Source organism: Phalacrocorax carbo, chromosome 20, assembly GCF_963921805.1.
Source record: "Phalacrocorax carbo chromosome 20, bPhaCar2.1, whole genome shotgun sequence".
Lineage (NCBI taxonomy): Eukaryota > Metazoa > Chordata > Aves > Suliformes > Phalacrocoracidae > Phalacrocorax > Phalacrocorax carbo.
In genome coordinates this window covers 4,969,237-4,995,869 of record NC_087532.1, presented here as the reverse complement: position 1 = coordinate 4,995,869, position 26,633 = coordinate 4,969,237, and the positions used below count along the sequence as shown (strand labels likewise).

Here is a 26,633-nt window from a genome sequence, read left to right as displayed (position 1 = left end):
CATTAAGAGGGGGAATAGAAGGCATAGAAGTTTCAGAAAATACAGATAGAGTGTTGCCAGATGATCACTGAAAGAAATTAGTCTGGTGAAAGCCAGTGAGCTTCTAGTCATGCGGCATGCTTTACCTTAATACTCAACTGTTGCACAAGAGGCCCTCGAGTAATAACCTGCTTTTGAGGCTATGATGCAAGAGTTAAGGAATTGCTTTGCCCTGAAGGTCGTCTTCTCACATGTTCATGTGTTTCCAGGAACTGAGTATTGCAAGAATGTTAGATAATGCCATATGTTTTGTATCTCAGTGTTGTGGCTTAACCCCAGCTGGCAACTAACCCCCACACAGCCACCTGCTCCCTCCTCCCTATGCCCAGGAGGATGGGGTGAGAATTGGGATACAGTAAGAGAACTTGTGGGTTGATAAAAAGACAGTTTAATAGGTAAAGCAAAAGCCGTGCATGCAAGCAAAGCAAGGAATTCATTCACTCCTTCCCATCAGCAGGCAGGTGTTCAGCCTTCTCCAGGAAAGCAGGGCTCTATCATTTGTAATGGTGGCTTCGTAAGGATAAATGCCATCATTCCAAACGTCTCCCTCCTCCTTCCCCCAGCTCTGTGTGCTGGGCATGGCGCCGTGTGGTGTGGGACATCCCTGGGGTCAGTTGGGGTCATTGTCCCGGCCATGTCCCCTCCCAACCCCTTGTGCCCCCCAGCCCCTCGCTGCTGGGGTGAAGAGCAGAAAAGGCCTTGGCTCTGCGCAAGCCCTGCTCAGCAGGAACGAAACCATCCGTGGGCTATCAGCGCTGTTGCCAGCACAAATCCAATCCGCAGCCCCATACCAGCTTCTGTGGAGGAAATTAACCCTATTCCAGCCAAAACCAGCACACTTGGGCTGTTCCACATGTATACGAGGAAAGTCAAATGGGTCTAGTACAAGTAACTGTTGGTCTCTTTCATTTGTTTTGCAGACGACTGTGTTCCCAGTGAGTTCTTTCTGTCTAACATCATATGTGTGACCTGAGAGCAGAGCTGTGCCATGAAGTGAACCCACTGAGAGTTTAAACGGTTTTGTGTTTTAAACTATTAACCATCTGGAAACACTTATTGTTCCACTGTCTTGTGTGAGTGGTGGTGTTCGAAACTTGGGAACTCATTGAGATAACTATGGATTGCAGACAAGTAAGCTGGGTTTATCTTGTAAATATTTGTAATTCTTAAAGGCATTAACCAAGATTGGGGGTAAGGGACAGGGTTACTGTCAATTTATGGTTTTGACCCTCTTTTCCCTTAAAAGTGTGTTCTTTAGTACTGCTGAAGTGGCTTCATTTGACCCTTTCTTTGTCCCCAGGCTCTTGCCTCCTGTGACTGAGAAGAGAGGAGCTTGAACAACCTGCCCTAACTTCCCTCCTCGCGTGATGCCAGCTGTGAGTGTTTCTTTGGCAGTGTCTTAGCTGGTTGTTGTGAACAATAGTCAAGGAAGCAATCAGCAAGTATACTGCCCTAGAAGTGCTACACATTGTTGGGCCTGCCTCATCTCCCTGGCTTGAGAGGCGGATGGGGATCCGGGCTGGGATGCTGCCCTGGTGTCCTGTGTTGCACTGGAGCTTGGCGTGTCTGAGGGAGCTGAGGGCTAACGTGAGAAATGCCACAGGGCGCTTGATGATGTGGTCGCTGCATCAGAGATTGGATGAAGAAAAGACAAGATAAACATGTTGCAAGTTGCTTTGCTCTTTCCTTGTCCTTCCCACATGCATCTTCCTGAGAGTAAAATACCAGCTATTGTTAATAACATTGTAAAAATACAGCATATTGGGAGAAGGGCCTGCTTTTAGGAGGAATTCATCTAAGCCTCAATCTCAGGCTGGTAATGACGAGCTAACTCTGCTTGGAACCTAGCATGGGAGCAACTCACCTGAAGTCACTACTCCTGGGTGCTGGTCAGCAGCCATGCATTGCAAATACATGGAGTCGGGTGCCCAAAAACTTAGATGATCTTTCTGGGGAATAATTAATTAGATCTTAGTTATGCAGTGACATATTACTTAGTCTGGATAAGAGGGAGGCAAGGAGGATTTATGGAAAGGACAAATCCTGCAATATGGGATTGTTCTAAGGGAGGAAATGCAAGAGCACCCGCCCTTGGAAGAAGGAAAGTCCTTGCCTAATTCTTGTTTAAACTTCTAGTACTCACATAGAGGATAAGAGCTTACATAAATTTTGATCAAACCAAGCTGCATTTGTCTTTTCTCTATGGCCTTCGTTGACTTGGCATGAGCTGGGTGTTGGAATCCAGGGACGCTGGAGCTCGATCCCTCTTTAAAAGAAATAGCTATGGCTTTGGTTGCCCACATTTCTGTATGCCTTTTTTCTCCAGACATGAACATAATTGCACCAATTACAGGGACCCGCGAAACTTCATGAACTGTCTATAATCAAGTTCTGCACTCAGAAGGTAACGGGTGGCCAGAAGGGAACACAGTGTCCTTCTGTTGCAAATCTTCTGAAACTTCCTCTCTGCTGTTGCTGGATATCTGTCATGAGATGGATGTTTTGAGCTAGTACATCAGATTTCCTGATAAAATAGTACTTTTCTATGGCTTTTTTACTTTCAGATTTCTTCCCCCTGTAACAGAGCCAAAGATGACCATGAGTTCCATTTTTTTGGGGGGAGAAACAGGGAGCGTTATAGGTAATGAGAATGGCCGAAAAATATCATTGGAAGGTTGCCACAAAGATAGCTACAGAGTGCCTCTGTGTATTCTGTGTAAATGCCCTTCCTAGTGCCCTTTCCAAAGTGCCACTACTCCATACTTGAGTCTGAGCTGGGCGTTGGCTGAACAGAACCGACACAGCGACTGGAATGTTGGGGTGACAAACACGTGGGGCCTGACCTGTCTCACTTAGAGTGTAATTGCTGAGCAACTTCACCGGTGTTCATGAAGTTGGTGAGTTTGAATTCCAGGTTATTCTTCATATGTTTCCTGTACATAACTTTGCAGTTGTGCTTAAACCAGGATGGCTAGTAGCGGCTAACCATCCAGCTAGTGTCTGTAAATATGTGGGCACTGCATGTACGGTGCTGTTAAATGTGCTCTTTGCTACCTGGGAAGGAAGCGTGCCGCAGACAGCGTCGTTGAATACCAAGTGGCGTTGTGGAGTTCTGCGTCGGGAACGTGGGAACGTAACCGCGGCCGACCCCTGAGTTGGATGAATGGTAGTGGCTGTGCCCCAGTCGTCCGGGACCTCAGCAGTCAGCACCCACGTGTAGAGGGAGAATCGGTAAATTGCCTAACATGAATATTTTATGCCTGCTTTAGAAGGAGGGTGAGGAGTATGATATGGTGTTTTACAACCCATTTTCAAGGTCGTATTTGGATTCTAGACTGTAGGTGTTGAGCGTCCTTGTGTCAATGAAAGAAATGGCCTCTTGGGCTCTGCACCCTTTCCCTTTAGCATAATTGCCTCTTTGCTGCTTCGCACTTCATCTGTTTCAAATAACTTGTGTAAAATCACTTGAGGCTTCTAACTCAGTAACCAGGGAAGCTGACACGCTTCATGACTTTTCCTACTTGAGGGTTTCATTACTAGCTTTTATATTCCTGTCTCATCTGTGTTAAAACTATGGGCTGTAAGCAGACTTTTCTATTGCAAAGTACAGTGTGTGCCTCCAATTCAATTTACGGTAAAAGCTACACCCCAAAAATACTATTTGGCCTATTTTTGTACTACTAAATATAAGAGACGCAGTCCATACATTTTTATTATAGGTAATGAGAATGGCTAAAAAATAGCATTGAAAGATGGCCATGAAGATGTCCACAAAGAGTGCCTCTTGGTATTCCATGCAAGTGCCCTTTCCCAAAGTGCCATGGTTCCGTATTTGAGTCTGAGCTGGGTGATCCTAAGACCAGGCCTTAAATGTAATATTTTTTTTGTTCATGGCATACTCTGTTTCATTGTGAATGTACAATATTAATACCTTTATTTTCCTCCATGCAGCCACAGCATGAAGGAATATCCCATATTAATCTCCTAATTTAAATTTGAAATGAAAAATGATCGCAACACTCGGAGCATACTTTAACTCACTGATTGTGCTGGCTTGATTCCAGCAGTGTAACTAATTACATTCTGCCTGCAAAAAAAATTCTCATTGCTCGTGGCTTTTTTGAGAGTTGCTGGCTTGAATTCTTGTGTGATCTCTGCAGCCTGACTCCACATTTTTTATGCTAATGGAAAATTGCTTAAAATGACTAAGCATCTCTCCCTGATTAAAGAAAAGCCATTGGGCTTGCTAAACAGATCCAGAATACTGCTCTGATGGTAAGTGATGGGTGTGTCCTGTTTCACAGTCGTGTACCCACACGCTGCTGTGAGGTGCTAGTGCTCTGGAGGTGGAACACGAAAGACTGCATAAACCCCGGCTCATCTTGGTGCAGCAGGTTTCCCCCTGTTGTCATTGGTTGCCCCAGGGCCATTCTTCTCTCCCAACGCTGAGCCTGCCCACAGTCGAAGATTTGTTACTCTAACAGTTGCCTGCCATGCTGGTTTGGTTAAAGGAGATAAGGGGACTGCATGTTTCAGTCTCTTGAGAACCACTGGGAGCCAGGCTGGAGCAACAGCTAACATGTCAAAGTTAGTACTCGGACACCAGAGGCAGACCTGCCTGTCTTGGAGGGAATACTGCTACGGTACTGTTGAACAACAGAAGGATGGGAAGCAGGAGGATGGTGGGCGTTAATCTAGAAGTAGCGGGAGCAGAGAAAGCCACAGTATTTGGTCTTGCATAATCAAGATAAAATAGGAATTCATATAGCATTTGTTAATTCCAGAGGACCTAGAATGAATTTAAACTAACCAGTTACAAAACTGTGAGACTTTGCTTTGTAGTTTCCTACACAAGGACGGGCAGGGAAAACAGTACATAGTGGTGTTATCTCCAAATTACAGGATTGGCTCTATGTACTTCTATGCATATTTAAAATGCTGTTTCCAGAAAATCTGTTCTCTGTATGTGAAATGGCCTCACGCCGTGCCAAACTTCCAGCATGACTCTTCACATGTGCATGTCACATTCCTCCTAGTTGACTTGGTAGTACCTCGTTGTATGTATTAGAACTGTCTTGACCCCAGTGTTTGCCAAATAAAACTTTTCAAATATCTCAAAACTCTTTTTCTGAGAAGAAAAGCAACATAAGAGTTGGCTACCATGTCTGCACCTATTTAGCTGACTGCCTTGTTGCTTAGTGTTCTTAGTAGGTATGAAGCGAATGTCTTTCCTTGTGGGTTTTTTGCCTGATTCTTCTAAATCTATTTGAAGAAGTTGTTTTCTGGAGGGGGTGGCTACTGAGAAATTCTTAGGAAGACTGTTCGTGATCATTCGGGAATTTCTTGAGCAGCCCCAATGTCTTTCATTAAAGATATATCAAAAGCTGTCTGTATTAGTGTCCAAAATGGAATAGATGGGGTTAATAAAGTCAAGGATTAGGTCCTTAATCTGTGCCAGGACTGCTAGAAATGTAGATTCTTTTTTTTGTCACATGCTAGAAAAGGCAACAAAGGACAAACATGAGGATTTTCTCCCTCAGAAGCCTTCTCTTAACCATGCTTCCCTGGCTTGCTTTCAGCTGATGCAGTGAACCTAAGGATCAGGTGATGACTTAAAAAAATGGTCCTGTTCTGGAAACGAAGAGCTCGGGCACTGGTAAAACTGTTGGCTAGCGGCTTTTATTGTGTTACGATTCCAGAGTTAGGTTTATGTTTCCAGAGAACAGCTTTGTTAACTCTTGGCTAGATGTTCCCATATATACATCGTGTCTTGTGTGGGCATAGCCAGGCTATGCGGGTCTGTCAGCGAAAGGTTACGTGGCTGTGTGTTCCTCTGAGAAGGTGGGTGAGAGCTGGGTGTCTTACTGCTCCCAGGCTGAGCCCTGAGAGGCTAATGAGTACAAGAAGTCAGTACAAGTAGTGACTTTCTTGACAGGAACTGCATGGTGATTTGAAAACTACAACTTTAAAGGGCTTCTGCCAAACGGAGCCTCTAATGGCTGATTTTAATTTTTTTCCTGGTAATTTCAGTACACATCTACTTTTTTTAAATGGGTGCAGTGAAACTGGTCTCTACTTTTTTTCCAGGCTCCTACCTGAAATGACTTCTGTCCAAGCTGTGGGCATGATGCAGGGATGGCGAGAGGTGACCAAGGTACATCTCCTGTTAGAGCCATCTGCCTTCAGAGCTAGAGAGATGGCAGAGGAGCTCTTGTTAGATCAGGATAATGGTGAAAACGTTGGTGCCTGTAACAGCAGTGACCTCTTGTGGGTAGTGAAGATGGCTGGTGGCTGGTGTTTTGAGTCAGAGGATATTATTCTGTTGTAATTATGTCTGTGACCTTAAAGTGAATGTGGTAGAGGGAGTTCGGGTTCTCTTGGCTAGGTGTCAAACAGCTATAAATGGTGCTAGGACTTCATCACATGTATGTGATCTGAAGCTGTGATGTGAAATAATGTCCTAATTGTTCAGGAGCAGTCCAGACTCCTCTCTCCCTGGTGAACCCAGAGCTCGCCTTTGAGCGCGTCGGGGGAGTGAGGCAGAGTGAGACGAGAACTTTTGCTCATGTACTTTTTCCATGAAGTGTTTCCACCTCTGGTAAGAGCAGTGTCTTGCTGGTCTGGCACAAAATCGGGACAGTAACATGGTACTATACAAGCAAGCCTTGTGTCTGTGATACGCAGAGGTACTGTGGGGGTTGCAGCCTCTCATAATCACTTAAGAGCCCTAAGGCATATAACCGGGTTCCTAGTTAACTGAGAACTCTGCCTCAGCCCGGCTTCCTAGCCAGCTGCAAAGGCAAAGAAAGAACTAATTGTTGAAGCCTTTTTGTTTTTAAAGGTTATGTCAGTACATTCTATCCCACAGTTAGTGGAGGTAAATTTATGTAGTTAAAGCTCAACTGATGCCTTATAAGATGCAGTGTCGGAAAGCTCTTTTAGTAGTTGGTGAGACCAGTTCAAGGCAGTTTGGAATTCAAGTGTTTGTGTCTTTCCACCAACTACCAGGTTGCTTCACCCACCCTGTGCTTTAAGATAATCTGAATGTGAAATGCTGAAAGGAGAATTTTCATTTTGTATGTCGCTTTATGACGAGATAGTTACTTAGATGTTTACTTTTCTCCTCTGAGCTACACACAACACTGCCCTTGGATTATCACGTACCTTTGGGCAGTTTCCAAATATTTCTGTTCTTGGACAGCTGCAGATTCCATGGGACAGAAGGTAGGAATGTGAATCTGGGCAGAGACAGCTGCGCTGCTGCCCTGCAATTTGAAGGTAACAATATCAGGATTACAGGAGTGCCACAGAGGTGCTGGGGGCTGGATGTCTTGCGCACGCAGATGTGAAGAAAATGAAAGGTAGTGGGAATCTTTAAGAAGTTACCTGCCTCTTACTTTACTCAGTTTTGAAGCACTAATTCTTTATGCATGCCCTTCTGTGGGATGATGACTTGTGTGTAAATTTTCCGTATTCTTATTTTTAGAAAGTAGGGAGAGATCCAGCAGAAGATCCTATGCCTGTCCTTATTCCTTTCTGATTGCTAAGGGAAAGATACAACTTTCAGAAAATTGAGACAAAACCAGAATTTTCATTTCCACTAACTTCTTGTGATTCAGATATTCCCTTCTTTCCAGTTCTTAAAAAGAAGAAAATAGTTTTTCAGGTCATGGTAAGTTATGAAAATAAATAGCTATCCTGCAAGACTTAAGCTGTGCTGTAGAGCTACATCTGTCACCCCAAAATAAAAGCAACACTCAAAAGCCAGGATATTTGATGAAGTGGCTTGTCTGAATGCTTGTGAGGATGTTGGTGATAAGCGGGTGAGTGTTTTGTGCTACAAAAGTGGGGAAAGGGAAACCAAAGAACAAGGAAGAAGCCAAGAATGTGTAAAAGCAGCAGCTGGGAAGGCAGCCTTGACAAAGTTTTGTCACGTGGGGTTTTTTGGGGGTCAGAAGGTAGCTAAAGAAAGCCTGGAATAATGATCAGTTGAAAAAAAGCTATTAGTGTCAGATGGTGTTCAGGGGAAATGTAAGTGGCGGCAACTTCCTTCTCCCATAAAGACTATGCAGAGGGCATCACGCTCCAAGATAAACTTCTGCTTTGAAGACTGGGTGGTAAAGGTCAAAGAGGTCCATAGAAGATCATGTTTCTAAGATAAATAACTTTTACAGAGCAAATGACAGATGCATCAAGGTGACCCAGAAGCAGCACACCAAGCCTGGGTCTAGCTGGAGATTTAATAAAGAGAATTTTTTTAAAGCTCTGAAGTTCTATCTATCAACTTCTTGGACAGTGTTAGTGTGACTTGTCCTTGGAGGTGAATCTCTGGAGCAGAAGCTGCATTTGGATAGCATGGGGCAGGCGGCTGTAAGATGGTTCATTTGTGGGGGTGCTCTGTATGCTGACCCATGTGGCCCCTTCTTGTGCTGTTGCAAAACTGATTTAAATCCATCTGATAAAAAGCTCTTAAGACTTCCTCCAGAGCTGGCACCCAATCCTAGGTAGCCAAGGCATAGCTGAACGTCGGTGAAAAGCTCTTTGGGAGCTGGCAGAGCGGGTGCGAAGGCTGAGCCTGACACACTCATGTATCCCCAAGGACTTCTGGGATTCATTAGAAAATTGGATTTGAACTTAGGAGTCAAAACCAGGTGCAGATAATTAAAAGCATAGGGGGGTGGTGGAACTGGCTGCAGGTTTTGAATACAGCTGTGCAGCAGGGTGGTGGAAGAAGAAACTGCTGCAGTGGAAAAGTGGGAAAACCTGCTCTTAAAAACATGTAAGCAGTAGTGGCCCTCTTAAACTTCTGAGGGGAAAGTGGGTTTTGTTTTTAAAAAGTGCTTTTTTTTTTTTTTTGCAGTAAAATGGCAAAAGTGCAAAAATAGTGTTCAATTAAATACTAGTTTTATCCTGAAAAACTTAGTTGTAAAATGGTGTGTTCTAAATACAAGACTGGTCAAAAGAAGTGATTTAAAACGTCGAGAAGAACGCCTTCTCAATTTGGAAGTCAGGAATGTAAAACTGAAAGGACACTGTGGCCAAAAGTAATATGCAAACACTGAGTAATCTGCAGGTTTTTAAGATATTTCTGTCAGATGTGTTTTCTAGGGTGTGTTAGATGGCTTCAGGGTGCTGAGGGAAGCTTGCGGAGGTGGGGATAAGGCACCACCTGGTTTTACAGGTGAGAATAAACCTTGTTGAAAATTGTGAGCTTAGCAGGGATCCTTCATGGCTAGGTAGCTAGGAAATGGTTACGCTGTTGGAGAGAACAAGGCATCTGAAACAGTAACCATCTCCTTTGGACACTGAGCACACCCCTATCCACATCAAAGGTGTAAGGTGGAAGCCAGTGAAGTATCAGGGAAGCGAGAAGCGAACAAGGACATGCTTTCAACTTTCTTTACCAACAGAAATGTAAAAATCTGTTCATGTAAAATGTTAAACATGTAAAATTATGTTTAACAGCAACAATGCTGTATCGTGTCTGCTTATAGTTTTCTGCTTCACAGGCTGCAGGATGCTGCAAGAGGCAGTGCTGCCGGGTTTCAGAGTAAAGAGTGTGGAAGGTAAAGATAACCTTGGTGCTGCCTCGGGAGGGTGAGGGAACCGGGGGGAGGATTGCCGGCCTGATAACCTCTGATCCCGCGTCTCTGAGCACGTACGCTTCCAACTGGGCCCCTGCGAGTGTTCTCTGCAGTACTTGTGTATAAATAGTTCTGTCTTGGAGAAGGGTGGGAGAGTTGCGTCCTTGGGGGAAGAAGGGTATCAAGTATGGCTTTCAGGAGATGATAGTAAAAAAGAAAAAAAGGCATTTCTTTCTGAATCGGTTCCTTCTGTTACATTGCACTGGGCAGGCACGGCGGGTTTGGGGTTTTTTGTTCGGTTTGGGTTTTTTAATTTTTGTGGTTTTTTGGGGCTGGTTGGTTTGTTCGGTTTGCTTTTTCTTGTTTTTCTTTTCGTTTATTTGAAGAAAAGAGATGGTTTCTGGGCTCTGGGGACGCAGCAGCTTCTCGCCAAGCGTCCCGTCGAACCCCAGCCGGCTGCAGGGATTTCCCTCGGGGGCGCGCCCGGGGGCGCGGGGGGGCCGGGCCGGGCCGCTCCCCCGTGACGGGCGGGGGCGGGCCGGGTCCCCGCAGCCCCGCACCGCCCCGCACCGCCCCGGGGCTGCCGACCGGCGCCGGCTCCCGCGGCTCCCCCGCCCCGCCTCGCTCCTCGCCTTTCTCACTCACCCCTTCCTCTTCCTCCCTCCCCGCCCCGCCAGCTCTCCCGTCCCGTCCCGTCCTCTCCCCAGCGCGGCTGGGTGTTTGCCTCCCCTCCCGGCTTCCTCTCCCTCCTCCTCCTCCTCCTCCTCCTCCTCCTCCCGCTGCCGCCGCCGCCCGGCCGCTCCCGGCTCCGCCGCCGCCTCCCGGTGCCCTGCCGCGGTGTCCGGCATGCCCGAGCCTTTGCCCCCCACGGAGCTGTACGCCTCGGAGCGGGCCGTCGTGCTGGTCTCCTGTGTGCTCTCCTTCCTGGGCTCCAGCCTCCTGGTTTGCACCCATGCCCTGTGGCCGGAGCTGCGGACCCGTCCCCGCCAGCTCCTGCTCTACCTGTCGCTGGCGGACCTCCTCTCAGCCCTCTCCTACTTCTACGGGGTGCTACAGGACTTCGACAGGACCTCGTGGGACTGCGTGCTGCAGGGTGCCCTGTCCACCTTCTCCAACACCAGCTCCTTCTTCTGGACCATGGCCATTGCCCTCTACCTCTATATCACCATTGTGAGGGGCTCGCCCACGGGCGCGGGCTTGCTCTGCTGCTTCCACGTCGTGAGGTGGGTGCTCTCCGCTCTTCCTGTGAGAGCGTGAGGTGTGGACCCCGCAGGCACCCACCCGTGGCCCGGAGCCGCCGCCGCCGCACGCGCTGCTCGGCGGTGAAGCGCTTGGACGGCTGCTCGAGTCACCTGCTCTTAAGGATAGTGTGTCCTCCTCAAGTTCCTTTTAAACAGTGATTTTGCTGTCTTTTAACTAAACCCCGCTTATTTCCCCTCTCCCCTCCCATGCGAAGAGATGGAGACGTGGAAAAGATAATTATTTGCTTAAGGTCACACAGAAAAATCTCTGGCAAGAGATAATGACTCTGAAAATCCTGGTTTCTGCTTTCCCTCCACGATCTGCTCTGCCATCCTAGAAATAATATTGTGAAACTTGTGTTTGCGATACCTGCCTGCTGCTGCCACAACTCCTTGTTTGGGATCTGCCTCCATGGGTCCCCGACTTCCCAGTGTCGGCCGGGCTGTGGACCCTTCCCCTTTCTCAGGCAGGCTGCTGTAATTCAATACTCATAGGAGAAGGTAGCCTACAAGTGAGGAGGCTGCTAGAAAAGCACTCTGAAGGTTGTTTTGGTGTGTTTGATTGAAAGCAAGACAAAACAGACCGCAGTGTAGCTCTGCGTCTCAGTTTCTCTATGTAGCAAGTTAGTTTTCCACGTCATCTTTAGTAAAAGCTTTCATTTAGGCATTTTGAGCTTGTGGAATCATGTGCTACCTCCACGCTGAGCAAAACAGTGATCCCTCAGTCCTCTGCACTGCCAAGCTTTTGCAACAAATAATAAGAATGATCTGGTTTAAAAAAAAAAAGCAGCCATCAGGGGAAGTCCTGGATTTTCTTTGGTTTCTTAGTCAAATATTTGTCATCCTTTATTTTCAAACAGCATCATTTGGGAGATGATTAATTTAAAGATGAGTCCAGGTAAAGGTGGGCTAGAGGAAGACATTAAGGCTAAGTGTGAGTCAGGGAGGCTCTTCAATTCCTGCCCTACCTGTCCTAATTATTGCTTGACAGCGAGGTCTGTGTGTGCGGAGGCCTGAGGTGGTGGCATGTGCATCTGGGTACACCTGGCTCTGGTTGGTGAAGCTGAAATAAGATGCAGGGGGACACTGGTGTTGGTTAGGTTATTTCATTTCAAGTGAATAGAGTTGTACTAGAAGAATTACAGGGAGGACAGAGTGCCAGTGGAGAGCCAAGGGAAAAAGGAGCCTGACTCCTTTATGGACATGCTGTTTATGTCAGGCTGCATCAAAGCGTTGATGCAAATCTGGCTTATTTGTACTTTTCCTGTCTACTAATCACCTGTTGCGTGGCCTTTGTCTGTACTTCAGCTTACCCATCTGGTTTAATGCTTCTCAGCCTTATTGGCTATGAAGCGTGGAAAGAAACGGGCAGATTGACCAAAATAATGTTGGCCTTAATCTGCGCACGCTTTTAAAACTGCAAAACTCCTGAAAGATTGCTCGAACCTTGTGACAGAGAGGAAGGGAATATTCACACTGAACTTCCTCCGGGTGAATTCACTGGGTTTATTTTCAGGTCTTCACATTAAAAGTAAGATGCCATCTTCTGGTTTTGGTATTGATGAGCTCCGCTTGCTCTGTCTGAAGGGCAGTAGAGAGAGCTTCCACCGAGGGCTTATGGCCAGGTTCTGCTTTGTAAATGACTCCCATTCTGTGCAGAGCCAGCATTCAAAGCTTCTTCCCGCCCTATGATCTGTATGAAAAGCCAGAGAAAACAAGCGAGGACCTGTTCTCTGCCCATCCCCTTGTGACCCATCTTCCTTCTTTCCTTCCCTGCGCTTTTATCATTACCTGAGAACTTGGTCATAAAAGAGAAACTCTGGATCCCGTGTTTGGCGATGGCTCCCTCATACTTTTCAGCGCTTCGGCGTCCTGCTGCCGAGCTGCGGTGCTGTTAGCCTGAATAGCTTTTGGTGCCACGCAGACAGGAACCGCTGCAACTGATATGAAGAGATACTAGTCCGTACAGTGATTGCAGAAGGTAGGTGAGGGGGATTTTCTAGGGCAAAAGGAAAGGTGGCAAAGGGCAGATAATGTTTTAAGGATTTAAAGATAAGTTTCCAGTGCTTTTATCTAGGCAAGGACCTGGGATTTTTCCTGCCCCCTCCTTGCTTTGTAGGTTGCTATTGCAGTCGGGCAGCAACCGCTGTGTAAAGAGACGCTTCTGCAAGGGCTTCGAGGCAGGATGGTTTTGTCGTGCAGGTTGCCTCTTCTTCACAGCCAGTTACTCCTAAGGGGCAAGTGTTTGTAAAGGTGAATACTCTTAATGCTGAGTATAACCAGGCTGTTTGTTCTTCAGCTGAGTGGAGCTGACTAAATGCATGTTGGAGGTCGGTACCTGAAATTTTCTTTTTAGGGAAACTAGGATGTTGCGCTGGATGAAACCTGTCCAACAGGTTTGTTCCTTCTTGATTCATGTGGCAACACATCCACCTAGTGTACTGCTAGCCTAGAGAGCTACAGGCTCTGTTTTGGTTTAAACTTGTGTCAAGCTCAGATGAGCTTTGAAAACAAGCTTGCACTAGCTTTGAAAATATTCATGTAGTTGTAAGGTGTAAGTTCTGGCATCCAAAGTGTAAATTCCCAGGCTACTTCACTTGTTCTGGATTTCTAAATACCAAATATCATTTAGTTGGGTGATGTCGTCTTCGCTGTGAGAGTAGTTGATCCGAACCTGGGGTGAGGAATGGACCAAAACGTACATTGGAATTGTTTCTTGCTTTGCTTTTGATAGCAACTGCTGTCAACCTGTGAAGTATTTGCATTTCATGGTCAGGCTTTGCAGATGGTTATAAGCATATATAGGCTTTTATACATATTTTAAAAACATATCCATATGCGCTTATATATATGTTTATAACCATGCATATATATATGTATATATGCACGCCTGTCCATGGAGTACCTGGGGATCCTGCCGTGTGCTGCTGTACCGTACATCCGAGTCCTCAATTCCCCTTGCGTGACTGTGACCGTGCCAGTGCTAAACTTCAGACCTGGACTGAAGTCCCCAAGAGTCGCCTGTAAGGTGCAGGGATCTCTTGAAATTTGCTGTGCCTTGATGGTTTAGTTTATAAAAGCTTGTAGGTCAGGCCACTCACAGCGCGAGCTACCTGACTGCTCGTGCCTTAGCATCAGCTTCTCAGTTCTTGCATGTGTCTCTGGGAGGAGTCTCTGCTTGGTACCAGGAAGTTGGTGCTTTGGTACTGCAAACACAATTTAGTGTTTGGGTTAAAAAAAAAAAGGCAAAATTACACTGGAGCATATTTGGTCTGGAGTTCTGCTTACGATGTATGCTCAAAGCTCTTTCCTGTAGTTGGCCGGTATATCCAGAAGACTGATTCTTCTCTCTTACAGAGTAAAAATTCCTGTCTCTAGAAGGAATCATCTGCAGGCTTGCTGGTAGGATGGCTTGTTGTCTAACCTGTGCAGGCAGGTGACTGCAAGTCTTCCCTGCTTGTAAGAGCCTGGGAGGCGGAGCGGGGGGAAGACAAAAAGCAGCTGTGCAACATAAATCAAGATGGTATTAAGCCATCCGACCCAGGCATACTGAGGACAAGAAAACCAACACAACTTGACCTGTATGCTGCTGTAGTTTACAGGTCCGTGTCCTACCTTGTATACGTGCAGCATGGGCGTTAGCGTGAAAAGTTATGCTGGGTTGTATGTGTTTTTATTAATAGATTGCTGGGGGCTATATTGGGGAAGTAACTACTGTTGTATCTGCCTTAGAGATGGGATTGGCAGCCTTCTTGCAGAGGTGCAAGGAGTAGCTGCCTTCCTCTTCTCCCCCACACTGATTGCATTTGGATCCAAGCGTGCTTTTTAGAGGCCCAACCTACATAATTGTACTGTCTTTGGGGCTCAGAGTAAAATTTCTGCCTCTTTGTGTTATCTTGGATCCTTTTTTTCCCAGTCTATACACATGCCTTGGTGTACAATATTGTGGGTTTTTTTGTTCCTCCATTCTCCTAGATGGGTATAAAGCATTGGTACTTTCCAGTCCTTGGGAATCCGTCATTTAGGGGTTCTAAAGAATAATCAAATCACTAGTGTCAGTTCTCCTTTCGAGTTTTCTGAAACGGAGCTGAAGTTCACTGAAATGCCTGTTTAGTTTCTAGAGTCTTTCTAATTTCACTTTGAGTTTGTAATCCTTTGTCCTGGGTGTTAGTTGTAATAGCCCTCTGATCCCAATGCGCTACTTCAGTGAAAATTAACTGCCTGATGTGTGGCAGTTTTCCTCCACATTCTTCCTTTTACTAATCAGATACTTGACGATTTTTAAGTCCCTTGCCTAGTGGTCTGTTATTTCCTACACAGCCTCTCTCACTATGTCTGTATGTACTTACGCTGTTCTCTTTATATCCATACTTAGTAATTTGACCTGGTTTTACCTTCTCATAGCTCTCTTTCAGTTTCAGGTCACTGTGGAGATCATTTAGGCAAATTAGTTTTTTTAGTATACTTCCTTTTTCTTGGTGCTGGACTCATTTGTGCTCGCGTGCCTTAATATGGTTTCTTCAAGGAAGCGCCCGTTCTCTTGAATTCTTCAATTTAGTGGTCAGCTCTTCCAAGTGTACTGAAATTTGCGTGTGTTTGCATCTGTACTCCTTGTTTGCAGGCAAATCACCATCTTTTTTTCCAAAATGGGTCTTGTGAGCTGTGTAGAAACTTCCATGGTGGTGGCGATATTTGGAATGTTTTTAGAATCTGGTAATAGCGCGGGAGGGCTTTCTGCAGCAGAGCTGTTCTTTAAGTAACAACACTGGCCTGGATTAGAACTGGCTGTTCCTAACTGAACATTGAAACACAATGTTCTAGACATGCTAGAAGGTCTCTGATTTTTTTTTTACAGCATGATATTTACATGTTGTTTTGTAAGTGAACCCGGACGTTATTTAAAAGTCGGAAATGAGGTGTTTTTCAGATCTAATATCATGGGATTATCTCTGATTTTTACAGTTGGGCTGTGGAATTTCAGATAAGCTGGTCTAGACAACTGCTTTTGCCTACATAGTCTGATGCATGTGAAACAGATTTGAGGAAGAAGATCCTTTTCATGTTCTCTGCAGCTGCTCCAGGCTGTCTGTGAAAGACGAGTAAGACCCAGGAAAGTGGTGAGAGCAATACAGTTATGGCTTTGTCGTCTTGCTGTCTGGAGAGACCAGGAGGGTTATGCTGGAAGCTCAATCTGAACACTCTGAAGCATTTGTTTACTGAGGAAGTGTCCCTTGTCCTTCTTAAGGCTCCAGAGAACCCTTCCCTGAGGATGACTATGGGAAGGGCAGGTGATGCATTCAGCTGCATGCAGGGTAGTGTTTCAGTTGTGGAGTAATTTGTGAGTTGTACGTCACATGCTAGGGCAGGCCTGCAAAGTCCTGGGTGTGAACAGCACCCAGGAAGGGGCTGAGTATCTTCACATTTGGGCTCATGGAATTTTTCAGTTCTGGCTCATGTCTTTCTGTGGGCAGCCCAAGCTGGTGACAGTGACTTAATTCATGTGTGTCACCACACTTACTTTTCTTCTAAATGCTTCCCTGTATTTGCTTCTGCTGTCAAGAGAGAAGCCGCAGTCAAAACACAGCTCTAAATTATGTGAATATGAATGCTTTTGGCCTTCTTAGCTTTTTTGCTGTTATTGCCAGTGCTTTTAATTGGGAAGAAACTTGCCCTTTGTCTGCCAGAAATTATCATTTTGCTCCCAATATATTGCCCACACCTCCATTTAAAACAAAAATTAAAAAAAACCCAAAACAAAAAAACACTGATGGTATAAAATAATGAATTTCTTTGTGTGCCAACTGTCAATTAGAAATCAGAACGTGGGATTTGGTTGCTTATGTTTGAAAGCTATGCATCAGCCAGCTTGCTCTTGAATGGCTGTGTCCTACAGGAGAGTCACGTTGTGCAGTGCTCTGGCTGTGTCAGATGCTCCACCTCACCTATCTCCAGGAGAGAACAGGAGAAGGGGAGTAGGCAGGGTGTCTCCTGTTCACCTCGCTGAACCCTGACCGCCCGCCGTTGTGCGAGCCAGGTCCCAGTTCAGAGTCCAGCACATCATTGTGCATCTGCCCTTGAGGACTGGGGATCCAGGTTCCACGAGTGGGTCCCCAGGAAGTGGATTTGCCGTCCACATTCATATGCTGTCAGCTATGTTTGTCAGTCGCTTCCCTTAGGTGTGATGCAGGAGCGCTGATGTTCTGCAATAGGTATTGGCCTCCTGCCTGGTGAGGAATCCCTTGGTCTGTCACCTATTTCCCCTGGGGTGTGGAAGGACTAAACCGGGTATGTTCCTGGCTTAACCTTGCTCTTCATGTTCTTTCCTCAGCTGGGGAGTCCCCCTTGGCATTACGGTGGCTGCTGTCGCACTGAAGAAGATTGGCTATGATGCCTCCAATGTTTCTGTGGGCTGGTGTTGGGTCAACTTGGATGCAGAGGATCGGGTCTTGTGGATGTTGTTAACAGGGAAAGTTTGGGAGATACTGGCCTATGTGACTTTGCCGGTGCTCTACATTCTCATCAAGAAGCACATTAATAGAGCGGTGAGTATTTTGCTGCTTTCCGCTTAGGTTACAGACTTGCTATGCGATTATATCATGCTCTGAAGATTTTGCTGCATATTTAGCAGCTATGCAGGCAAGAATTGCTTCATACACTGCTGAAATGCACCCACCGCTGGGAGGAGGAGTACAGCTGGCTGAGCAGCCTGCAGCATCATTTCACAATGACTTAGCACAAGAGGAATGTAAAAGCCTTTTGAAAACTTAAGGGGTTATGGGGTGTACATGAGTGAAATATAAATCCTTACAGTAAGAATTGAAACAGGATGTGAAGGACAAAATTCAGCTTTAATCAGTCTTCCATAGTTCCACTTGTACCAAGCCTGAGGTAGGCATCTGGACATACCTCGTCTCAGTCATTTTAGGATCTCTAATGACAGTTTGCTTTTATTAATACCTGTTTTGTACTAGCAGCATAAAGCCCCATTTGGGAGTCTGGGCACTATAGCATTAGGCACCATATACATACGCAATACAGGAACACACCCTGCTCTAGGAGAGTTACAGGATTCAGAAGCTTATTTGCTGCTGTTCCTGGTGAACACAAAGAATCCAGGCATCTAGGACAACACTTGATAATAGAAAAATCTCAGCTGAGAGTGGCAGAAGGAACTAAATCCAGACACTCCTTTTTTTTTTCCTCTAAGTTGTACTGGGGGGAACGCACACCTGGGTAGATGTCCTTCTGGAAAACGCTGCCACTGCAACCCTGCTTGCTGAGGTGCAGCTGTGGCAGCTGTCGTTAGGGACAAACACAAATCTGGTTAGAGCAGGATCCCACAGACGAGTTGGAAGAACAACATAGCCTTAAGCAGTCCTAAGGGTCCTGGGAAAGGGGAGTTGGGAAGAGTTTGCTAGTGCCTGTCACCATCACCTGACACCAATCAGACAGGACACAGTGTTCCAGCAGCTGTCAAAGATAGCAGTGTGACTGCCTGGAAACCTGACCCCCCACCTGGCCAGGCTCTTACCCTCTTGCTCTGCCAGGGATTCCTGGGCACTCTGCTCTCCCCAGCTCCCAGCCCTGACCCTCTTACGGAAACAGTGTAGAGGGCAGGCAGCTGTCACTCTGTCCTCATAACGGGGGGTCTGAGGGCTGGAGCAGCAGCACACAGGGCCTTCCAGACTGGAGCATCTCTCTTCTCATCACTGGGCATTTTGGCAAGCCCAGTACCCTGCTTAGTAAGCCTCTTTACTGGCAGGAAGGCTCCCACTTCCAAGGAAGAGCAATAGGCTGGTTTTGGGCTGTATTAATGGCTGAGATGGGTTTTTCAGTAGTGGCTCCTGCCCAGTCTGAGAGGCAGGAGAAATTATGGAAGTAGCTGTTGTGGGGGACACATGCAGGGTGTGTACTAGGGGTTTTCCAAAAGGAAAGACTGCCTGGGAGTGGATGGAAGCAGCACTGAAAGCCCTCAGCAGGGTTTGACTCAGGCCACCGTGCAGCGTTTGTCATACAGCTCTGTTCTGGAACGAGTAATGTGGCAGGACTGGGAGTATCAGAGTGAAGGAGAATACTATGCGTCGAAGTTGTGTGTGCTCTCTAGCCCTGATGGTAGGAGGAGTAGTTTGCTGCAGGTCACCTGTCTGAGATTTAATCTATTCATCCACATTAACATCCTGGTATTCAGCATCATGTATCCCAGCAGCTGCTTTGTGTGCTGTGTTGATCAGCTCTCCCCCACCCAGGAATCAGAGCACATCCAGTAGCTTCTACTATAGGAAGTTCTCGTGGGCCTTACAGCTCCAACCACTCTGATCCAGGGCACAGATCCCTGGTTTTCTTTTTTTCTACATGTGCTGGTATAGAGAAGTTTGCTGGCTTGTCCAAATCTACAGAAGCAGGTTCTACAAAATCATACTGAAGGACTGGTTCACATGGGCATAAATTCCTTGTGGAACTTGGTGGCTGTGGCCATGGTGAGGCCAAAAGTCTGAACAGTTTGAGAAGGATGAGCCAGACTTCTCCCCATATATATCTATATCTACCAAGAGGCCTTCCCAAGGCCAAACCCTTACCCGTGCATTTACAAAGTGGTAAAGCCAGCAGCAGTGGGGCCAGGCCACTGACCCAGCAAAACTATTCTGTGGAGCACCGCATTATTTTTTTACATTGTTAGGACCGGGTTTCTTGGCAACTACGTAGCGATGTTTGTTAGTATAAAGTGTTAGTGGGACTGTGATAAGGGCCGGATATCCTTTATTTGCCAGTTCTTGGCTTCAGCGGGAATGCTTGCATTAGCAAGGGCAGACTGTGGCTGAGGACTGGTGCTCATAACTGTGTCCCTGTTAACTGCCTGCAAGATGCAAAAATTTTGTTTGCTTCAGAAAGAACCCCTGGAGCTAAATGTCCAATGTCTATAGCTTTTTGTTCACGTTTTTGTCTCCCTCCCACCTTCCATGGAAGCACGCAGCGCTCTCAGAGTATCGCCCCATTCTCTCAAGAGCACCTGCATTTCAGCCCCGGACTTCCATAGCAGATAAGAAGTTGATTCTCATCCCTGTCATCTTTATCATCCTCCGCATCTGGAGCACTGTGCGATTCATTCTGACCCTCTGTAACTCCCCTGCAGTGCAAAATTCAGTCCTGGTTGTCCTGCATGTAAGTATTTGCCAGGAAATCTATTAGAAGGAGGATCTGGGAGGGAGATAAGGCTTTGTTTTTTCTTAATATCACTTTTTTTGTGCCATGATGCAGTGTGTACTGGTAAAACAACGCGCGTGCTGCAAGAACATCTCCCTGCTGCAAGCGCGGTCTGGGATGCTCAGCAATAGGTATTTCAGCAGCATCTAGTGGCTACAGAGGATAATTGCAGTAGGAGTGTTGGGCAGTGCCGGCTGCTTGTAGGAAAAGCAGGCTCAGCCCAGGAATGTTGGATGTCTGTCCTTCAGCAGAGCTCAGCCTGCTCCTCCCCCAGACCAGGCTGTAGGAACGGCAACCCACGACAGCCTGAGCTGCTTTTGGGTGCAGGGTTGATGTTTCTCAATCTACTTTTCTCATTTAGGTGGCAGTTGCTGACTGTCAGGTGGGCAGTGCTAGAGCTGGTCTGACATGATGTTTGCTTTTCTCTGGGGGGGTGCCTGTAGCAACGGCACTGGTTATAATTCCTTTCTTGCCCTTGCAGGGAATTGGTAACACTTTCCAAGGAGGTGCCAACTGTATTATGTTTGTCCTCTGTACGCGGGCGGTCCGGACTCGGCTGTTCTCCTCCATTTGCTGTTGCCACTATGACGAGTTGGGCTGGTCATTGCAAAGATCTAACAGCTATCGGCAGCAGCCAGAAACCCACAAGAACAAGGACGTTCCAGGCCCTGAGCAGACGAAACCCCAGCTTTCCAGCACCTGAGCCTGGGCTGCTTACATCTCGGTGTTGATTTCTTCTTTCCTGGTAAAGATCTAGCGTGAGTCTTTCCCCCTGCCCTGCCTGTGCACAGCGTCACGATGGGAGGGGTGGGGAACTGCTGTCAGTAAGCAATTGGTAGAGAGGGAGGATTCTGCTGTGGGGGTTCCCTGTCTGCCTCTACAGCTGCTCCCCATCATGCTCCTTTTGGGGTGAAATCATTTATAGAACTGATCCACTCCCCTTCCCTCTGAGCTGGGGTAGTGTCTGTTGCTCAAGCTTGTAAAATGAGGAAATAGACAGCAGTGCTGTCTGGCCACAAGACAAGTGAAAACTGAAGAGGAGGAATTAGTGGCTCCTTCTGATGTAGAACACCACACACACACACATTTCTTCAGTACTGCACAGTTTGGATATATTTAGTGCCTCAAGTATTTTTCATAAGACAATGCAATCTCTGCTGCCGATCATCATAAAAAGACGACAGTAATTCATCCAAGCTTATGTAGAAAATCTGTAGGAGCAAAAACTTGACAGAAGCTCTTCATCACTTCAGGTGCAGGATTGGACACTGACGCCCTTGCATTGGCCTAGTTGTGTGAAGCATCTTGCCTCCTTGCGCTTGACCTCATGAGTGGTAGTTGGAGAACATGTAAGGGGGTCAAGACTTAATCCATTTAAGAGCACGTGGGGTTGGGGTGCTGTGTGGGCTCTGTGAAGCAGATATTGATAGCACTCTCCTCAGTAACAGAGGGTAGCTGAAGGAGGTAGAAACCTAGAGCAGCTGGCATGACTGCTTAGGTAACCGTAAACTGTGATGTTCTGGGAGCTGCAGTCTCCAGAGAGTATGAAACCCCGTGTACTTTGGCAGTTATACTTTGCCTGCAGGTCACACTCAGTGAAAAGGGCCGAGTCTGAAAGGCAGCAAACCTGTCTGGGTCGTGGGGCACAGCAGGGGCTGAGCATCCTGGAAAGCGAGCTGTGTATTGGGTATGGTAGGTCTTGGAGTAGACCTCTCACATACATCTGTTTCTTGTCTTCCCAGACCACAAAGCCTGAAAAAAACAAAGGGTTTTTTAATCAATCAACAGTTCTTTTTAATTTGTATAACAAGTTTTTGTAAAAAGAACAGGAGCCTCATGAATTGCATGGGGAGAGAGGGCAGCTGTCAGGCTCCCACTGCTCCAGGCACACAGCTGTTCAAAAACTGCTCTTATAAGTTTAATTTTAGTCATTTTAACAGCATGCAGAACATGTTTAAATGATACAGTGATCTCATGGGACCGTAGGCAAGAGGCGAGTCCCATTATTTCCTGAATTGAAGACTTGGCATTAACTTTATTATTACATTAATATATTTAAGCCTTATTGTACACAGGCTGTGTAAACATGGGAAGGTGGAGTGCTCAAGAGCTCATTAGCCCATTTCATGGGGCTGTAGAGGGGCTCAGCTCTTTAGCATTGCTAGAGTATTTGCTGGGTAGATGCAAGCATCTTATCTCTGGCGTGGATGACTTCAAGAGGTTTTTTCCTCCTTTGAAAAGGCTTTTTTAAACTTCTAAAAGCTAAGTAGCAGCCTTGGTAGCTCTACCTCGTGTTAATCCCATGTGGCTTGGAAAGAGGAGATATGTTAAAAACTTCTTGCAGAAAGGCAGGATAGTAAATCTTAACATTTGAGAGACTTAGAATTGTGCTGTGTTCAGTTTTTTGGAGGCAGCCCTGAAAAGAGGAAGTAAAATTGGCACCAACTTGGCTTAAGGGGAAACAAAACACTAGAAACACCGCTACCCCCCACCCGCCCCCCAAGAAAAAAGCCAAACAAAACCAAAAAAACCTAATCAAAACAGATTCCTTGTTCTCAGTTTGCCTTTTTCCATAGCAGAGCTCTGAGAATTGCTTTTGGAGGAATGTGCAGCTCGACCGTATTATATTTCCAGCTCCCAGGGGTTCAAGGAAACCTGTTGGTTTGTAAAGGCCAGCTATGGGCAATAGCACCTCTGCTGATACAAGTGGAAAGTCTCTGGCCATCTTCATGTTGGCAAGGACAGAGAAAGAAAAGCAGCCAACAGAACTTCTTGGAAGTGTCTTCAGTTCCTGAAGCTGATGGCAGCCTAAATATAAACAGAGATGGGATAAGGGGGCGGGGTGTGTGTGTGCAGAAATGCTTGGCTGCATCTGGCAGGTCCCCGTCAGTCTCTGGCAAGAAGTGCGAGTGCAGGCGTATGCTGGAGTGCAGATCTCCTGCAGCCTCAGTTGCCTGTGAGGATGACTCTAAACTCTTTCCTGTCAGGCATGGACTGGAGAATTTTAACGTAGATGTCTCTGAAGGTGGCTAAGGTTGGGGTACCTGGCTGTGCTTTAGGACTGGGTCCATCATGCCTATTTTCAGCTGCTGGAAGGTGATGTCCCTGTGGCTTGAGCTGCGGCAAGCCTGTTGCCCTGGCTGAGGGCAAACCTGTGCACACTGGCTGCAGGAACATGGGGCAGTCCTGGATTTTTAACTCTGCTTCATTTTGAGCAGGTGCCGGGATCATCCCAGAGTCCCACAGAGGGAGCTAAAGCCTGGGGAAAAGCACCGCTGGAGTGGCTGAGCAAATGGAAGAAGTCCCGCTCCTCCTCAGCATTCAGATACCAGCTGCTTTGGTTTTGAACTTGCTCAGGATCCGCTAGAAGATACTGTTTGGCTGTACTCCAACTTCCTGGTTTTGTTCCCTCCTTCCCTTCTCCCTCCACTATAAATCTTAAAAATTGTTTGGGGTTTTGCTTTTCTGTCTGAAAAGACAAACGTGTTCTGAGGTGAACAAATATCATGGTGATAGGAAAACTTTAGTACCTGCTGCATAGGACTATCCTGGGCACGGACTTGAGCCCTAGTGTGTGAGGTTTTCCAGGGGGCTCCACACTTGCTCCTGTTCTTCACTTGAATGTGGACAGTACCATGCAAACATGCTTGTTCTGTGGCGGTGATGGATGGTTCCTCTTGATGGTTTATCCTTCCTCCTTGGTGGTTAGGGGTTGTCATCATCAGGGTTTGTCGTGGCAGCATGCGTAACTGTCTCCTGGGGAAATCTGAACTCTGCAGGCTGCCCCGGTGCTCAGGGATACCTGGATCTGTCACCCCAGCCTCCGGCAAGGACAGCCCTCACCAGCAGCAAGACGATGCCTGGCATGTCCTCTGAACTCCAGAAGACCTCTGCCAAAGCTACCGTCTGTTCTTGCTTTGGGAGTGTTATATCAGAGCTGGGGAGGGGATGGTTTTCGTTTGTTATTTGGAGGTAGCGTTTTGCCTTATCTCAGCTCCTCACTTTCTTGGTTTTTAAATGTTTTCTCCAACTTTTACAAAATAAAGGTTTGTTTCTTTACCAAGATGTTGTTCAAGCATGTTGTGATGGGTGTCAGCACCCTGGAGCATTTGGATGAGAAACTGTCACAAGATCTTCCTTCAGGCTTCTTTTGTGTCTACCATAAAATCTAAGGCATGTACAGGAAGACAAATCTCTTGTACTAATTTGTAGCTATGCTCCTCTTCCTATCTTTTTTTTATATTTATAGAAATGTAAACCTTTCATCAGTCTGAACCACCTCTTCACCAGTATGTGGTGTTATAGTTCATTCTTACTGGCCTATTGCTGTGAACTGTGGAAACACCTCTGACAAGAGAGTATGTGGGTCTTGTTGACCTTATGGCCTGTGGCTCTCAGCTGTGAGATTACAAACTGCATTTTCTCCAGATGAGGCCAGGCTCGAGGGTAGGTGGGACTTGGTGCCATCCCGCACCTTGCCCGAATAAAGTCAGGTCATTATGAGGGGGGAACCTGAGGCATGGGCAGGCTGACAGCTGAGCATTGCTGTGTAAGTTGCCATGTGATTCCAACCGGTAATGAACTTATCTCAGAGTAGGTTCAAACTTTGGCCGTCTCATGGGGCTGGAAGCAGGCAAGAGCCCTGGTGTAATAGGCGGTGCTGGACCATGGCTATATTCACAGCTCATTGAGTGACAGTGTGACTAGGGCTGCACAGTGCTTCCCATCTGGGATATCTGCTTTGCTGTGCTTTATAACTGCGGCTCAGATTGATCTGGGCAGGTGAGGAAAGGAGCCCAGATGCTGTAGACGGCAAGCACAGGGAAGCTTGTTTGTTCTGCAGTATTAGAAGTGATTGAAGGCTCCTTGCAGTATTTTGGCTGCTCCGTCGGGGGGACTTGCAGTGTGTGCTTTGTCAACGCTCTGCCTTCTGCATGTGTGACAAGCCTTTGCGAAAAATGTTAGCTTACATGTCCAGGGTTGTCCTTCAGTCTCTCTATCGTAAATATTGCCATCCCTGAGCATGTCTGTGCTAGTTGGAGCTCCTATGCTCATTGTGCCCCGGCACACGGACTAGGGTTGATGTCAGAACGAAGGGCAGGGAGCTGAGCTGTTGTCTGGTTTCCAGTAACTCTTGGGAGTCTTTGAGGTTCACAGAGAGGTTTTAGGCACATAAAGCCAGAAAGAGCTGTATGTGTGGGGAGGGTGCTGGCTGCGTATTATGGACTATGAGAGTGGAGCTTGAGGAGGGGAAGGAAGAAACGCCAGGTCTGCAAAGAGCAGAGCTTGTTAAATAGCAAGGGCTGGAAGGAAACCAGGCTGGAAGGATGACACAGACCTGTGGTGGTTGAAAGTAGAGTTGGAAGTTTTAAGACTGACTGGATAACTACATACAAGCCTGCAATGAAAATGCTGTGTGGGGGAGAGTGGGCTGCATAGAGGAGGCAGGAGGGGGATGCAGCTCTGGATTGAGGGGAATAAAGAGCAAAGGGCTGTAATGGCTGGAAGGTGCTCACCCACACTCTTTTCCCAGGCAGGAGCGGGTTAGAACTTGGTGAGTTCACCTTTCACTTACACACACTATTGATACTACTTATCAGTACTGTTGGTACTGATTTGCTTATTGCCAAATCCTATTCTCCTTTTTTCCCCTTTTTGTCATCTTTGCAAGACTTGAGTCTGAGCAAGACGATCCCTGGCTCTAGGAGTGAACCAAGGTTCTGTAGTACAGGAGGATCTGGGTGATGTCGGTTTTACTTTAAAACTTAGAAGCTGTGTGTTTAACAAACCAACCATCCACAAGAAAAGGATAAATCTTCTTGTTGCTAAAGCAGAGGAGCATCTTAGAAAAGTAACTTCTGGTTGTGCCACTATTATCTTCTTTTTGTCATGAAGAACAGATTCAGAGAGGACAGCAGAGCACCCTAATGCTGCCAAACCTGTTTGTAAGACTTAGGTTTGCATAATACAAATCACTCCTGCTGCTAGAAGCAGTGGGAATTCCTGCTGTGCTGCACTGAATTTGGTGTATCCTGTAGTCTGTGCAGCCCTACAGGGAACCACAGCGATCAATGCAGAGTGCATGAGCAGGCAAAATGCAGGTCTTGGCTGGCACAGCCGATATTTCTGTCCTGGATAGAAAAATGAAACCGCTAAGGTCCAAGAGGGCAGCATGGGTATTTAGGCAGTGAGGTGCTTCTGCTGAACACGGTGCAGATGGAGATTTAATATCCAAGCGTTAGTGAAACAACGTCTGGGTCACACAACCCTCCCGACAGAGAAAGGACCAGACAGTTCCCAGGCCAATTTATCAGATTGTGACATGGTAAGTTTACAGGTCTGTCTGCTCCTTTTTTTTTTAATTATTTTGGGGATGTGCCTGTGTGGCCGAGGCTCTTCTGAGTTGGTCTTTGAGGGCAGCAATGGACAAGGAAGAAGGTTGGCAGGACGCTACCAAGCATTGCCTTTGTGCAGGGAAAATAGGGTCTCATTTACTACTTAGTTCCAGCGCCTCATTATTCTACTGTTTACCTGCAGACTGTGCTTATTTATCCAGCAAACACCTTTC

The 26,633-nt window shown here is 46.7% G+C and overlaps 1 protein-coding gene and 1 long non-coding RNA gene across 16 annotated transcripts; one reads left to right on the top strand and one right to left on the bottom strand.

Annotated features, from left to right (window-relative positions):
* Positions 1-1,289: 1,289 nt before the first annotated feature.
* On the top strand, positions 1,290-24,128 carry GPR157 (G protein-coupled receptor 157). 15 transcript variants are annotated; one of them, XM_064470643.1, is made up of 7 exons: positions 1,290-1,415; positions 3,102-6,193; positions 7,247-10,846; positions 17,193-17,406; positions 19,829-20,023; positions 20,547-20,810; positions 23,284-24,128. In XM_064470643.1, the coding sequence occupies exons 3-6, from the start codon at positions 10,017-10,019 to the stop codon at positions 20,766-20,768; spliced, it is 1,461 nt and encodes a 486-aa protein (XP_064326713.1). In that variant the 5' UTR covers positions 1,290-1,415; positions 3,102-6,193; positions 7,247-10,016; the 3' UTR covers positions 20,769-20,810; positions 23,284-24,128. The 15 variants fall into 15 exon arrangements, 14 of the variants coding, with proteins under 14 accessions (XP_064326713.1, XP_064326724.1, XP_064326723.1 ...); XM_064470652.1 differs by lacking the exon at positions 1,290-1,415 and having other exon boundaries at positions 1,476-3,270; positions 6,127-6,193; XM_064470650.1 differs by lacking the exon at positions 1,290-1,415 and having other exon boundaries at positions 1,476-3,270; positions 4,344-6,193.
* On the bottom strand, positions 11,717-12,814 carry LOC135316637 (uncharacterized). Its single transcript, XR_010375888.1, has 3 exons — positions 12,656-12,814; positions 12,311-12,557; positions 11,717-11,927 (listed from the first exon to the last, which is right to left on the bottom strand). It is a non-coding gene; the product is annotated as an uncharacterized LOC135316637 (long non-coding RNA).
* Positions 24,129-26,633: the final 2,505 nt, after the last annotated feature.